The 15,227-nt window shown below is 43.1% G+C and overlaps 1 protein-coding gene across 1 annotated transcript in view; it reads left to right on the top strand.

Moving 5' to 3' along the window:
- LOC133967722 (inactive dipeptidyl peptidase 10-like) overlaps positions 1–15,227 on the top strand; it is a 77,526-nt gene that overhangs the window by 60,392 nt on the left and 1,907 nt on the right. Inside the window, exons 7-25 of the mRNA XM_062403350.1 lie at positions 321–402; positions 2,728–2,848; positions 3,664–3,818; positions 4,193–4,290; positions 4,427–4,550; positions 5,630–5,668; positions 7,477–7,584; positions 7,996–8,087; positions 8,295–8,342; positions 8,550–8,671; positions 9,919–9,963; positions 12,288–12,386; positions 12,476–12,545; positions 12,657–12,851; positions 13,354–13,408; positions 13,527–13,626; positions 13,781–13,839; positions 14,555–14,627; positions 14,894–14,967. Of these exons, the coding sequence (XP_062259334.1) occupies positions 321–402; positions 2,728–2,848; positions 3,664–3,818; positions 4,193–4,290; positions 4,427–4,550; positions 5,630–5,668; positions 7,477–7,584; positions 7,996–8,087; positions 8,295–8,342; positions 8,550–8,671; positions 9,919–9,963; positions 12,288–12,386; positions 12,476–12,545; positions 12,657–12,851; positions 13,354–13,408; positions 13,527–13,626; positions 13,781–13,839; positions 14,555–14,627; positions 14,894–14,967 (1,759 nt within the window). The remainder of the gene's footprint in view (positions 1–320; positions 403–2,727; positions 2,849–3,663; positions 3,819–4,192; positions 4,291–4,426; positions 4,551–5,629; positions 5,669–7,476; positions 7,585–7,995; positions 8,088–8,294; positions 8,343–8,549; positions 8,672–9,918; positions 9,964–12,287; positions 12,387–12,475; positions 12,546–12,656; positions 12,852–13,353; positions 13,409–13,526; positions 13,627–13,780; positions 13,840–14,554; positions 14,628–14,893; positions 14,968–15,227) is intronic.

Raw genomic sequence — 15,227 nt, 5'->3', positions numbered from 1 at the left:
GACAGGATTAACATTCATGCAGCTGAGGAGATTTGCCTTTTTTATTCGAGGAAGTTTTCTGACAGATTGAATTTTTTGTGAGCACCTCTCTGGCATTTTCTTCTTTTCATCTCATTGCTTATTAAAACCAGAGAATAATGATGTCACCTCTAAACCCGACTTGGACCCAGGCCCATGATCCCCGTATTTCCCTCAGGACTAAAACGCATTCAATAAATAAAGTTTATTCCTCTATTCTCATGATAACATGCAATGCAGTGGTCCTCTTTACTCCCTGATGGAAGGTAGTGATGACTTTGCTTGTTATCTTCTCTTCGCAGGGAGGTCTGGGAGCTGGACCCCCCCGAGGTGGTGAACTCGGTGCTGCAGTACGCTGCCTGGGGGGTGCAAGGCCAACAACTGGTGAGAATACAGTGAAGGATCCTGAGGAGCCGTCAGGCACATTACTCACAATGACCCCGACTACACTTCTGACAGAAAAGTCATTCATATGCTATCATGAACACAAAGACTACACACCCACATGTACAGCTGGAACATTCTGATATTAAGATGGTTTATGCTTTAGTAAAATGTGTTGATACACGCAGCTGAACTTCTTTAATAATAATAACAATAACACCAGTGTGACCAGGCGAGAGGATTTCAGTTTAAACTGGTGCCATCTCGGTTGTTTAGAGCCATAAGTAACGTAAGTGAGCTCCAGAAGGAAGCCATTAGGGGGATAAGGAGAGCTGGAGAGATGTGAAGGCTTCTCAGCTCTCGAGCAGCATCATTAGCCACAAATCTTAACGAACATGACGTGTGTTTCCTGAAGGAGGCTGTAAGTGAGCAGAGTCATTATTTTGGCGATAGTTTATTCTCACTGGGAAGATGCCAGGATCGTGTAGAAAATGAGAGTGTCCATCAGTCTTAAGGGTTGGACACAGACGGTGACACTAAGTAACACGGTAATGAGCTCTCCCAGTTTAAAGAAATGTAATTATGTTGTAGCTCTAATTCATCTGGTTTGATCCGCTTTAATCATATTTTAATTTAAAAACAATAAGTACACCCATTTTCTTGTGTGGATACTCTTATCTGTGGTCAGAGGGTAATCAGAGTATTATAGGTTTAATACTTTCTTAGAATCGTACGCAGACCTGATGTGCACAGTGTGACTGACACGTCCTGAGGATGTTATCATCTTCAATATTCAGATGAATAAACCTCTCAGGGTTTGATTGAGGGCCACAGCATGTTTTAATTTTCTTCAACATCAAACTAATCTGTTGGTTTGTCAAAGAGTGAATAATGTACAGGTTGAAAAACTCTCAGATACAGAAGGTTCCTCAATGTGAACTCACTCAGAACTATCTTTTTTTTAAGTGCCTTGGTTTAAATACTGTTTTTAATTAAAGTAATATGACAGCAAGCAATGAATCTAAAAATTATATTGGTGCCTTTGTGTATTTCCAAGTTCCATATCACCAAGAGATCCTAATAAAACCTCCCGTGGCTGATTATCTTCACGCCTCAGGTTTCAAAATGAATCTTCACATTTCAGTGGAGAGCTTCCTTCTTGCAGATGTTGTATCTGAAGTGTGTCTGTGGTTGAATCCCACTTTTTATGGAACTTTTAGCCCAGTGTGTCTTCTAGACTGATGATATCCTGATGCCTTGTGTCCGGCAGCAGAATCCCTGCTGACTGTGAGACTGTGATTCTATTGATGTCAGAGCACATGAGGCCACAGACCTCTGACTCTGTGTTAAAGCTGAGGACAGATTCCGTTTCTATCAGAGACAAACTTTGGTCTGTGTAACTTTGAGGGACGGACTCTGTGGTGTTTGTGTTCCAGACAACATAACTCAGGGAAGATGTTATGAATACATATCGACTCATTACTGTTTTATTTCAAGTAAAAAGAAATACAAAATAAATGTGAGGAGCACTTTTATAATGAACATCAATATCATGAGAAATCTTTTCACTCAAAGAAGAACTCTGCTCCCTGAAACTTCCCTGCGACTCAGCACTTTTTAAGTTTCCGCCCATGTCACAGTTACAAAGTGATAATTGTCTGAACGGAGAACTTTGCAGTCCGGAGCTGCTAAAAGCTCATTTGGACATTTAATGGTGTAAGTTTTTCCAAATGTAAACAACTATATAGACCGATACAAACCGAGTTTAGACAACAGCTGAGTCCATTACACTTCTGGCTTGTATCCCAGAAACAAAGGCATTAAACAGTAGGTTCCACTCTTTAGGGTGGTGGCTGTCCCTGACCTGAGGCAAGTGGAGAACGAGATGAGAGAGTGAACCTCCACCGACAGGCCGGCACATTTAAATCTGATAGATCCAAGTTGTATTAGGCTCTAAACCAAATTGCACACGCTCATAGATACCAGTCCCTAATACACGATTATTTAATCAAGATTCATGAATTATTCTCTGTCACATGATGATAAAGAAACAACTCCTGAAAGATCCTGAATCTGTCCAGGAGTTTCTTTATAACCCTGAATATAACCTGGTCGTGGTAAAAGTAACCGGAATGACCAAACCTACTCAGCCTGGTTGTCACATCAACACTGTCTCGCTTCACATGCTGTACAATTCACTGACTTTCATGGATATACCATATGATTTTGTTGTTGGCAATTTAAAGTGTTGTGTTAAAGTTGTGCACATCCTGCATCCCTTCCTGTGTGTGTGTTTCCTCATTGTGACGAGTTGTGTTTCCCCAGATCTACATATTTGAGAATAACATCTACTACCAATCCGATGTGAAGAGTAACTCCCTCCGACTCACGTCCTCTGGGAAGGAGGGGGTCATCTTCAATGGAATAGCCGACTGGCTCTATGAAGGTACACAGCTTGGGTTCAGATCTCTTCCTGGAGATTGTTTGAACTTCACTGATAATTAATAATTTCCTATGTGTTGACAGACTGTCTCATTAAACCTAAAATGCTTGTGTTTAGAAGCCTTACCTTAAAGAGAGACAGTGATTAAATATTCATAGTGTTTGTTCTCGTGCAAATTTCTCCTGCTCCCACTCAGGCCCTTTGCCCCCCCCCCCCCCCCCCCCCCCCCCACCCGTCTCTGGAGACAAGGGAATTATGTAAATCTTTAAATCTGAAAGGAAAAGCGACCACAGTGACTGAGCTGCTGTTTTGTCGTCTTTTTTCTCTGCCTTGTTCTTAATTACATTTGTGAAGTATAATAATTTCGCAGCCGGTGATGGCTGACCCCGAAATAGAACTTGATGTAATACCTCCTTTGTTATAGGAGCCTTTTTTTCTTTTTGCCCACTTCAGTTGATTTGGTTCTTCTGTGCTCGGGGAGTGTGAGTTATATTAAGGATTACACAACACTGCATTTTCTGCTACATGACAATGAGAACACACTTCACCACTTATAATTTAAACCCACTGGAATATAGAAGTAACATGTTAGTTTTAACAGCTCAACAAAAGAGGGTACATGTACAAGATAGTTATTTGATCAATATCAGATTAGAATACACAGTAAAGCAATCTGTCCTTATTGTTCAGGAAACCACGGAATTATCTCGGATTTAAGCTGTTTTAATTAAAATAGTTGTGTTTAGTTGTGTAACTCATTGTGTGTTCCTCTCTGCTCTGTTCTTAAAGAAGCTTCTTCTTTGTCTCCCTCCACCCAGAGGAGATCCTTCTGACCCACGTGGCCCACTGGTGGTCGCCTGACGGAGAGCGGCTGGCCTTCCTGGTGCTCAACGACAGCCTGGTGCCCAACATGGCTCTGCCTCGCTTCACCGGCATGGCGTACCCCAAAGGGAAGCAGTACCCGTACCCCAAGGTCAGTGAAGGACGTGGAAAACACCAATCCTCATGTCTGTGCTTTCATACGACGACACACAGAAACAAATTAACCTCCAGGATTCATTCATCATCTTAAAGCTCTGATCTCCACAGAGTGACACTTTTCTGAGGGATGGATTTGTTGGCACAGCATCGTTCAAATGAGTCGATTGACAGAATGTAAACGCCTGTTTTTCTCCGACCGTGATTTTCATTTGCTTCAGTAAAATGTTTCTTCAATGTTCTTCAGCAGAGTTTTATTATTCATCTGTTGCTCGTGAGAGAGAAAACACTTTTTTCTTTTATTATTATTAATAACTTTTGATCATGTGACCTTTCGACTCAAGTCTGAACCCCTGCTTCCACACACAGGCTGGGCAACCCAACCCGGTGGTGAAGCTCTATGTGGTGAATCTCTACGGGCCCACGCACACGCTGGAGCTCATGCCTCCAGAGACCCTGAAGCTACGGTGAGAGGATGCGACCCCATGCTGTGACGCTCAAACGGAAACTCTGTTGTAACCTGATCTTAAAATGCTTTGTGTCTTTGGCTTCTTTATTAACATCCATAAGTTTCACAGATATATTAAATATGTTTTTCCACAGGGAACATTATGTGTCCATGGTGAAGTGGATCAGCAAGACCAAGACTTCTGTGAGGTGGTTGAACCGGGCCCAGAACATCTCCATCCTGACTGTGTGTGACACGACCACTGGAGCCTGTGTAACGGTAAGTCTGTGTGTGTCTGTGTGTGTGTGTGTATGTGTGTGTGTGTATGTGTGTGTGTGTCCTTGGGTTTTTACATAATGACTATGAAAGTACTGTGCATATTTATTGCTAAATTGTATAAATCCATGGACGATGGGCTTTTGTCTCAGCTTTGCAATTCAACATAATGCTCCACATTTACATCTCAAACTTTAGTGAAGAGCTTTTTGCAAAGTTTGTATTTGATCAAACCTCGTTACAGTTCTTCAGTTTTACTTTGAAACGGCTACAGGAAGTGTTGCAAACATTAATGTTGTGACATATTCAACAGACAAGCACGTCTAAGGCAAATTAAAAGTAGTAAAACTGCTTCTAGTCCATTTGATTAAGTGAATAATATGGTTAATGTTTTGGTGCATTTCTCTCGTGTTGATGTTTAGTTATTCAGGAAAAGCATTTTCTATAAAAGTTGAAATTCAGGGAAAAGGGTTTTCAGTTTGTCTTTTGTAAAACATCTCTGTTTTGTCAGTTAAATGAAACTTAGTAATTATTTGGCTCAAAGAAAACCTGGTTAAACCTCAGAACATCTGCTGGACTGTTTCCGTATTCTCTCTGGGTACGACGAGCACGTGGCTCCGTGTCGACCCTGCAGGTGAGCTCTGGTACTACACCAGCTGCCCTCCAGGGCTGTGGATCCTGGTTTGGTTTGATTTGGACGAGCCAACACGTTGCCCAGTCGAGGGGCAGCTCAGCTCAGGCCTGGACTCCGAGTCCAGGCTCCGCTGCCAGACCTCTGGCTCCCGCTCCTGCATATTGGTTAGAATTGAGGGGTTTGTTGCGGGGGGCGGGGGTGGTGTCCCTGGTGGCGTGTTAAAATAAACAACATAATAAGCACTTCATTAAATGACAGATGACTCGGTTTGGAAACTCCTCAAACACTTCCCACTTGTGTTGCTGCCATGAAACAAAAAACTGATTTCCAGGAGAAGATATGTGATTATGATGTGATGATACTGTATCTGCCCCCCCCCCCCCCCCCCCCCCCCCTGCTTTTTGTCAATTCCCACCAGTGAGACATTTTACTCTGACTTCCTTTCCAGAGACATGAAGAAAGCTCGGAGCTCTGGCTCTCCAAGCAGGTACAGTTCATAGTTTACACATTTTTCAAAGCATGTGATCCCATTCTGTCGTTCCACTTGATTCCACCTCTCACACTCACCATGTGTTCAGACTGTGAGAAGGCCCCACTGGCTCATGTTGTCTTCAGTGCTCTGCATCTTGAAGGAGGGATCCGCTCGTCCCTGAAATCCAACTCCTGCTGATGCAAACACAGGCTGAGCAGCAGCAAGAAGAAGAAGAGCTGGTGTCAGCCCTTTGACTCCTTCTCTTCAGCTGATCCCAGTCAGAGCCTCAGTCTCTCCTGCTGCTCGGCCTGTGATCTCCAACAGAGACACGATAGTAGAGCTTTTCCTGTGCAGAGATACAGAGACTCAGAGACATAGAGACATAGAGACACATTGGAATCAGTGTTTTCATTCATTTTACATTTTGCAGATACTCTTAATTTCACCTCCTCCATTGTGTCCACGTGTAGGCTTTAATTAGCGTGAGGAAACTGAAAGATTTAAATGACACCACACAAAAATGACACCACACAAAACAAAAGTCAATTCTTATCTTGTGCTGATTCATTTTTGGTTATGTTATATTTCACTGCCTTTAACCTTCTTTGTTTTTTTTAATTCAGTGCTCCTGAATGTTCTCTCTCCTCAGACAGAGGAGGGATGTGAACCTAAAGCCCTGCAGCCGAACATGTTTGGCTCTAGCTGTGTGTAATTTAACCACTCGGAAATCCTGGCACACGAAGCTGCTTGTCTTTGTTCAGGCTGTAATCTGTGAAATGCTCATTTAGCGACTGTGGGTTGGTGTCAGTCTCTGTTCATGTATTTTTCTATAAGCTTTCCACACGAGACCTCGGAGATCTACACCGATGTTCTCAGGAACAACACAGGCTCCCTGTGGGTAGACTTGTGTTACTGTGAGATTCATCTCCAGCTACACAACTTTAAACTTTAAATGTGCTGCCCTCAGTTCGGCAGCGGCTTTATACACAGAAGAAATGTGCTCATTTGGCTGCCGTTAAAATATCTGATGAGATTACATCTGAGATTCTTCTCCAGAGCTCCTGTGCAATAGTTTTCTATTAGTTATGATGTTATGTATTATATATGGGCTATAATGTCTTTTTAACGTTTTAGGTTGTGTAGGTAGAGATAGAGTTTCCCCTTGATATGTGATTTAACAATAGTATAAAGAAGTGAAAATGCAGAAAAGTACACTTACCACTACCACCACTTTAATGTCCTTGAAGTAAGCAAATGTATTTTCATACTTTTAGCCAATGATGAAAAACCCTAGGGAGCTTTGAAGCATTTCCTGCATCCGAAATGTGAGTTAAGGAGAACTGACCAAGTCAAGAACAGATCCAGACAACCAGGACAACTCTAACATGAAAGTTTACCTCTGCTGGACAGAGTGGACAAAATAGATCCCTCTGCCACAGTGTTCAGTGCTGCTTGTGCAAACAGGGGTGAAACGTCATCAGTCAGAAACCTCGCCTCACAAGTCAACATGTGAGACATGCAAAGTTGATTTCAGATGGAGTTCAAAACAGCCACAGAGACGTTTTTTGGGAAGCAAATGCATGACTACTGCACTTTTCTTTGGGTTTGAATAAGAACTGCTAGCTACCCATTTCTCTTCCTGTGAAAGGCTTTATGTGTTCAAAGTTTACATTAATCCATCAAAAACTGCAGCATAACAAATTAAAATAACGTATACATATGTGAAAATGTGGATTTCTGTAGTTTACACCCAGGTTTAAATGGGCTGATTTAGCTTGACCATGTAGGAGCCGTGGAGCTGATGCATCTTTGTGTTTTTACAGAACCAAGAACCAGTGTTTTCCAAAGATGGCAACAGGTTCTTCCTGACTGTTCCGGTGAAACAAGGAGGACGTGGAGAGTTTCATCACATCGCCATGTTCACCACACAGGTGAGCGTCCAGTATCAGCTTTTAAATGGATAAGTTAACTCAGCCCCAACTTTTTCCCAGTCACCCCCAACAACCAGAGTATAATCTGGTACCATAGTAAATACTGAATGTGAAGTATTCTCATGTGGGTGTGTTGCAGTGCATCAAGACTTTTTTTAAATCTCTAAAGCCTCTGGAGAAGTTTTTATTTCCAATAATTTCCTCTAAATTTCATTTTTTTTAATAAACTTCATATTTATTGATGAGACACATATAAAACTCACATCACCGTCAAACAAACCTGTCAATCACAGCAGGAAAGAACTCATGTGACTCACTATTCATGCGAAGCCTTCGAGGAAAAGAACAGATCTGTCGACTGAGATCTGATCTTAAATCCTCCTGCTCCTCCTCTTCTCTTGTTCCTCTCAGTTCAGAGCAGATCAGAATGAAGTCCGACATCTGACCTCAGGAAACTGGGAGGTGACCCGGATCGTCTCGTACGACGAGAACACCGACAACCTGTATGTTGAACGTTTTCTTCAAACCTCAAAACCTAGAACAACGAAACTCAGTCAACGAGCTCTGCATCTGTTCACTGTGACTTCCACACCTTATTGTTCATGAAGGAGCATGAGGCAGAGATCTGAGTAGAAAACATTCATGGCATGTTTATATTTTGTCAGATTACTCTGCGGTTTCACTGTTTTTATGTTTTTGTTTTTCTACAGTTATTTTCTCAGCACTGAAGGTTCCCCACGAAGACGACAACTTTACAGGTTGGTTTCCCTCCTGGTTTTTTATGAAATCTGTTTTTGTGTTTGTGCTTCCTCAGAAAACCTATTTTTGACATTTGGCTTCAAAACACTGTTTCTTGACAATTCCCTTCTTTACCATATAGAGGTGAAACCTGTCACATCACATAACACATAACCATGAAAAAGATAAATGCTTGTGCTCCTCTAATTGTCTGCTTCTCTCCTCAGTGTTAAAACCGTGGGTCTGTTCCCACGTCAGTGTTTAACGTGTGAGTTGAACAAAGCTCACTGTTTGTTCTTCGATGCTGACATCAGCCCCACGGACCAGCACATCATCCTCCAGTGTAAAGGTAGGGAGCAGATCCACTGTCCTGCTCAGAAGGTTCACGTCTGTGACCCTGTTCAGACCAGGGATGAACATGTGACCTGAGGGATTCGATTCCAGGTCCAGTCTCTTCTGCTTCTGTAACATTAAATATGAAGTGACTGGAGATGTGGTTAACCTGCGAGAAGGATTTCACAGAACTCTTCAAGGATTTAAGTTCTTCTAGTTGCTCCAAATTACCTGAAGTACATCCGGACAAATATCTTTACTCATTCATTCTGTCATACTTTAATAATAAATGTCAAGAGCAAGAAGTATTTCTCATCAAGGCTTTCCGTGAATTAACCTGTCTGACAAAGAAAGCTGCTACCTCTGAGTCCTTTAGTTTGACTTTCCTTTGAATTCTTTCTAACTACTTTTAGGGAAATTGTAAGAATGTAAATCTCATATTACTGCATTGCAGATTAAAGATGAGCTATTCGTGCTTCCTCCACCATTTCATGTGCAATAAAAGAATCTGAATTCCCTCATTTGGTAGAGATCCTCTGGCAGATGTCAGGGTTTCCAGCTCGTAGTCTGTCACCCTCCATCTACTCAGTTTAACATGTCTCCCTCATCAGCTCCAAACGAGAGGCATGAAATGAAAAACAATTAGCCACTCTAATGTTTATAATTACTTTTTAGGTAGCGTTATTAGGTAGCTCATTTAATAGAGGCTGGCTCCTCTCATTGTTTGTGATTTCAATTTATTTGGAGCAGATGAGATCGCTTCACGCTCCGAAGCGTTTGGGCTTTGTTGAGGTGATTTATTGCACAATAATTGTGCTCCCTCTTCCATAAGCAATAAAAATAATGGAGAGAGCATATTGTCTTCTGAGGGCCAAGTTCACAAAAGCCCAGCAAGCGTGTCCTGACACCTGTTGAGCTGCACACGCCTTTTAATCCCACTCGTAAAAGGATTCTGAGTGGTTTGCGGTTGATCACAATGGAACCAGTTCAGAGTGAAAGAAACACAATAATAGGTTTATTTTTAGTGCAAAGAAAGTCGAGTGCTTTGCTGTTACAAACAGAGCAAAGCTGACATCCTGTCAACCTGTGAGTGTTTCTCCAAAGTACATTGAAAAGACTGAGGCAGTGGAAATGACCTTTAATCCCTAATTGATTGTAAGGTCAGGAAGTTGACTATCATACATGTATCTTTCATTATCTACACACATGATTACAGAGAGAGTTTAAATTATATGTAATCTTTAATTTGCTTTATCCTTTCAGGCCCTGGAGCACCGACCGTGATCCTACACAGCCTCAACAACTCAAGTAAGGACGTTGTGTTGTCTTGTGGGAGACACATGTGTGTGTGTGTGTTGATCATATCTGTCACTGTGTGCTGGGGGGTCTTTTCTATAACGAGCAAACCAGTCTAAACCCACTGGAGGACCAACATCTGTCCTGCTGCACCACCGCCGGTCAAGATGATGCAGCCCCCCCCCCCCCCCATATAAATAACTGCGCTATTCTGCAGGATCTGCAAAGCATGCTGGGAGACTGGAGACGTGCTTGTTTATTCTTCACATGTAACTGGCTGCACACGCTCACAGGACTCAAGTCATTCCAGGCTTTAAGTTCCATTGTGAAGCACTTTTCAAACACACAAGAGGTGGAACTCAGAATGCCGTGCATGAAGCAGATTAATCACAATCACATTTCAAAACACAGTCAATGAGGGGGAAACACAATCAATCAAAGGTGAGCGCAGCCGCGGCAGTCGACTGCCTCCTAAACATCTCAGGGACCAATTAGGTTCAAACCCTTCAGACGCGTGGCAGACGTGGGTTCTGGTCCGAGGCTGGAACGCAGCGTACTGGTCTCTGGAACAAGCTGCTGGTTTCTCTCTCTCTCTCTTATGTTCAATGGTTGTGCTGCATTTTTTATTCGAAGGCCTACAGCTGGTTGGTGGCTGTTGTTGCCAAGGCTGTTCACGTGATAATCCACTTTATTACAGTCCCGTGATCGCTCCTGTGAATCACAGCCTTCCAGGTGGGATTCACTTCACTGACAGAGAAGCACTGGGCCTCGGGGGCCTCTGTGTTTCCTTGAGGATGATGGAGAAACAGACGACGAGGGAACAGAGCTCTACCTCAACGCGATGACGCAATCGTGTGTTCCCTCTCGGCCGCGACCATCTGAAGAAGCTGAAGGGAAAATCCACCGTCTATTAGTCGACATGTTATAGTTCTATTACTGTTGTATTGACAGGAGTAAGGGGGAAACCAGTCTGCTCTGCATTGATGACATGAACCCCCTCTCCTTATGAGTGAATACAGAAGTTTGATTCCTAACCCAGCCGCTCGCTCCACTTGCTCACTGTCAGTAATGTTCCTCTAGCCGACACCCAGGGTTTGAATTAGAGGAAAACACACAACCTCTGTTCTTCCTCAAGTCATTTCTCCTGGACTTTGCTGACGGCCTTTAAAAACTTGAAAGTTATCCCACTGCGTGTAATGCTGTCCACTTCCACGGCTGTTATTAGTCTGCGTCCCAGCTGCTGTAGCTCTCTGTGGGAATGTGGACAAATGTTCTCTGTGAATCTGTGACACTGACCATATGGCCGTCATTCTCTTGATTGGGGAGTTTTAATTATTGAAGGACAACTGGAAATACCTGCTTAATGTTCAAATGTGCTTTTTTCATTTAGTTTAGTTTTTCTCTGCTTCCACAAACTGGTCTCCTGTGTTTGATCAGTGTCAGGGCGACCTGACAGCCGTGCAGATCTAGATTTCCTCCTTCTGGTCTTTGTAGTTTTAATTTACTTTTCCCGCCAGAGTAAATATGGACACACACACACACACACACACACACACACAGAGAAAAGTTAACAGCTGTGCAGCAGGAAAGCAAGCAATTTGCCGAGGGTTATTTGTATAGACCCTCCATCCACAGCTGGGAACCCAAGGCCTCTGGCGGCTTCATAATGAGACGTCTATTGATTTTGGGGTTTCCATTAGAAATGCTGGATGAATTCCATTTCATTTAGCTGCTTCTCAGATGGCTCCAATGGAAAAAGGGCCAAAACAGAGAGTCATGGGGGGGGGGGGGGGGGGGGGGGTCACGGCACTGCCGAGCAAGGATGAGAAAAATGGAATCTACAGACGGTGTAGTTTAAATTCTAGAGCAGAGCCGGTGAACAAGTTATTGTGGTTTGAATGAAGGTCAACGGCAAATTATTTTTGTTTGCTCTCATAAATTCTCTCTATAGCTTTTAGTGTTTTTGTCAGTGAGGAGATGGAAGAGTCTTTTTGAGGTGAAAATGTGGAGTTTTTTTTTGTTGCTGTTGCGTTTGGCTGAAAACTTCCATTAACAGTTCTATGATTTAGGGATTTCTCCTTTATTTGCCACAGCTCATCCCCACACAGATGAAATCCAGGAAGTTATTCTGCATTCCACTCCCTGAACGTTTACCACAGAACGAGAGCATGTCAGAAACTGATCTCAGATCATAGCCGGCTTTACCTTCCTCCTCATCTCATTAGTTCCACGGTTCCAAAGTTAAATCCTCATATTGCTGCGGCACATTCTCGTGCAGAGAAACTTAAGACACAGATTACTAGCTGCAGTTTTGAAACATTCATTTCATTTTACAGATTACTACATTCTTGAGAACAACTCGTTGCTGAAGGCAGCCTTGAAGGTCAAACGGATCCAGATGACTGACTTCGAAACGGTTCCAATGGAGCATTTTGGTGAGAATAGAGTCTTGTTTCCTCTCCCCTAACTGTGAGTCACTGACAAATCGTTCTTCAGCTTTTCTCTAATGTTTTATTTTTTACAGATTTACCTCTGAAGATATCCTACCCACCAGACTTCTCAGATTCCCGTCACTACGGCCTCCTGCTGCTGGTGTATGTATCACAACCTCTGATGACACAGCAGATCCTATAGGAGGTTTCACAGATGCTATAAATCATATTGTTCTGTCCTTATGTAAATGGTTTGTCTTGTGTTCTGCTCAGTGACAGCGCCCCCGGTGGTCAGGCGGTGAGTGACCGCTTCTCCCTCGGCTGGGACTCGGTGCTGGTCAGCTCGGAGAACATCATCGTGGCTCGTCTGGACGGCCGAGGCAGCGGCTTCCAGGGTCAGAGGATCCTCCACGAGGTTCACCACCGACTGGGCACTGTGGACGTCCAGGACCAGATCGCAGCAGTCGAGTACGTTAACACAAATATATCTCATATGTTGATTAATGTGTTCGATAAAGAAAATCATCTACTTTCAATCCTATTCATGTAAATAACAGATATTTCTGACATGGAAGAGAGCGATTCACATGAACTGTTGAGGAAACTATCCGACCTCCAGGTCCATTAGCTGCTTTAGAGCTTTTGATTACATCACACGATCTAGTGGCTCTTTATTAGTCATTTTTTATTTGACTATAATTAAGAATGTTCCCTCAACAACCTCCTGATTAATGTGTATGGATAGTAATCAGGCTGCTGATGATGAGAGATTTGTTCTCTGCAAATATACAAAAGAAAACAGAAGAATAACAAATTAAAGTATAAATATATTATCATGAACCCGATAAATGATGGAAATTAGAAGTAAATAAAAATGGCTGCTGGACTAATCTGGTATTCAGGTGGGTTTCAAATCTTATGAAAGAGTTTTTAAAAGAACCTCACGTGTGTTTTTTTTGTGTCTTTTCAGATACATGATGAAATTCCCATATATAGATCGGACACGGATAGCAGTGTTTGGAAAGGTGACGCAGAGTTCTTCTATTATTAGATGATCCAGACTCCAGTGATATAAAATATATAGATTACATTTGTTTTATATTTAATGGGAATAGCAATTAATGTGTGTGTTTGTTTGCTCAGGGTTACGGAGCCTACATCACATTAATGATGCTCAAGTCGACTGACAGCCTCTTCAAGTGCTCATGTGCAATGTCGCCGGTGACGGACTGGAAACTATACGGTGAGTACAGAGCCCCCCCCCCCCCCCACCCCCCGATGTCTTCTTTCATAATTTGCGTCTGTCATGTCAAGAAGAAGAGAAACATTAGGTGTTAAAACATGTACACGGCCGTGGTCCCACTGTTGTAAATATGTCTTCCTTCTCCTTTGCACAGCGTCAGCGTTCTCTGAGCGATACCTCGGCACGCCGCTACGGGACGACAGCAGATACCAGGTGCGTGTTCACCCCCCCCCCCCCCCCCCCCCCCCCCACGCTTGTTAGCTGTTGATCTCTGAAAGCGTAACATCACAGACACACACCGACAGTTAAGCTCCCGCCGCTGCTGAATGCTGCTGCTTTCAATTCGGAGGCGCCCATGCTTTGCCTTTTCTTTTCTTGTGTTGTGTTGTGTTTTTTCTTTTTGTGTGTCTATTCTCAAGCTCTGTAGGATGTTGTCACTCGTCTCTCTCCGGTAACTGTGTGCACTGGGGTGTGAGATCACATGCAGGTGTTGTTTAAAGAGAGCGGCTGCCGGGCCTCTCTCAGGTGTTTTGCACGTTAACAGGAAAGAGGCAGTGAGATGGAACAAAATTGGGTTTCGTGCAATTTGCATTGTTAACGAAAACCAAACCAGCAAATCTGCCCAGAATTCGCTGTTTTCATTAAACCACTACTTTGCCTTTTCTAATCTGCAAACTGCCTTTTACACCCTTTCTTCACCATTTGTAGAAAATATGAAAGCACAGAAAGTCATAACTCTCAGATTGATCATTTGAATGTGTGTGTGTGTGTTTGTGTTTGTGTGTGTGTGTGTGTGTGCATGTGACCAGGTTTCCATGTACATGTGTGTCTCTGCTGCTCATTAGACGACACCCTCTATCCCTGTATAACCATAACCTCTTCCCTTGTGGTATCCATCACTCTCCCGCTCTGTGTGATTTCCCCTCAGTTCTCCAGTGTGCTGCAGAACATCCAGGCCCTGAGGGAGCAGACGCTGATGCTGGTGCACGGCACAGCAGATGGTAAGAGACACCAAATCGTGACAGAATTAAAACACTGTATCTGTGGTGCATCACCGCCGAGCACAAAGCAGCACGCAGCCCCTGGAGCTAATGGGGCGTATGATTTTCAATCAAAAGATAAAAGGAAAAGTGGGTTATATAAATTGATGCTGGGGGTTGCATGTCCAATTAGTTGAGAGGTATCTCCATATCCCGATTGTCTTCTCCTGCTCCTGCCGAGGACTCAGGCTGAATTTTGCTGACATCGTTTGTTTCTTTATCTGCAGCCAACATCCACTTCCAGCACACTGCCGAGCTCGTCAAGAACCTGGTGAAAGTCGGAGCCAACTACTCGATGCAGGTGAGTGTTTCGCAGACTCAGCAACTCAGGCTGCGCCGCATTAGAAGAGACAATGATGTATATGTGGGTTTTACATGACGCCACTGAAGAATAAAGTATAAAAAATGTATTTAATGAGCTCAAACTCTCTCAGAGCTAAGCAATCAATATATACAAACACTGCAGAAGTCATTGAACTGTCGGAGCCGTGGCCCTGAACCTCTTTAATCCATAAAAAAGAAACCTTGGCATATAATAAAAAATGTGTATTAAAAAAAATA

The sequence above is a fragment of the Platichthys flesus genome, chromosome 13 (assembly GCF_949316205.1).
Source record: "Platichthys flesus chromosome 13, fPlaFle2.1, whole genome shotgun sequence".
In the NCBI taxonomy this organism is placed as follows: domain Eukaryota; kingdom Metazoa; phylum Chordata; class Actinopteri; order Pleuronectiformes; family Pleuronectidae; genus Platichthys; species Platichthys flesus.
This window is presented reverse-complemented; position numbering and strand designations above follow the sequence as displayed.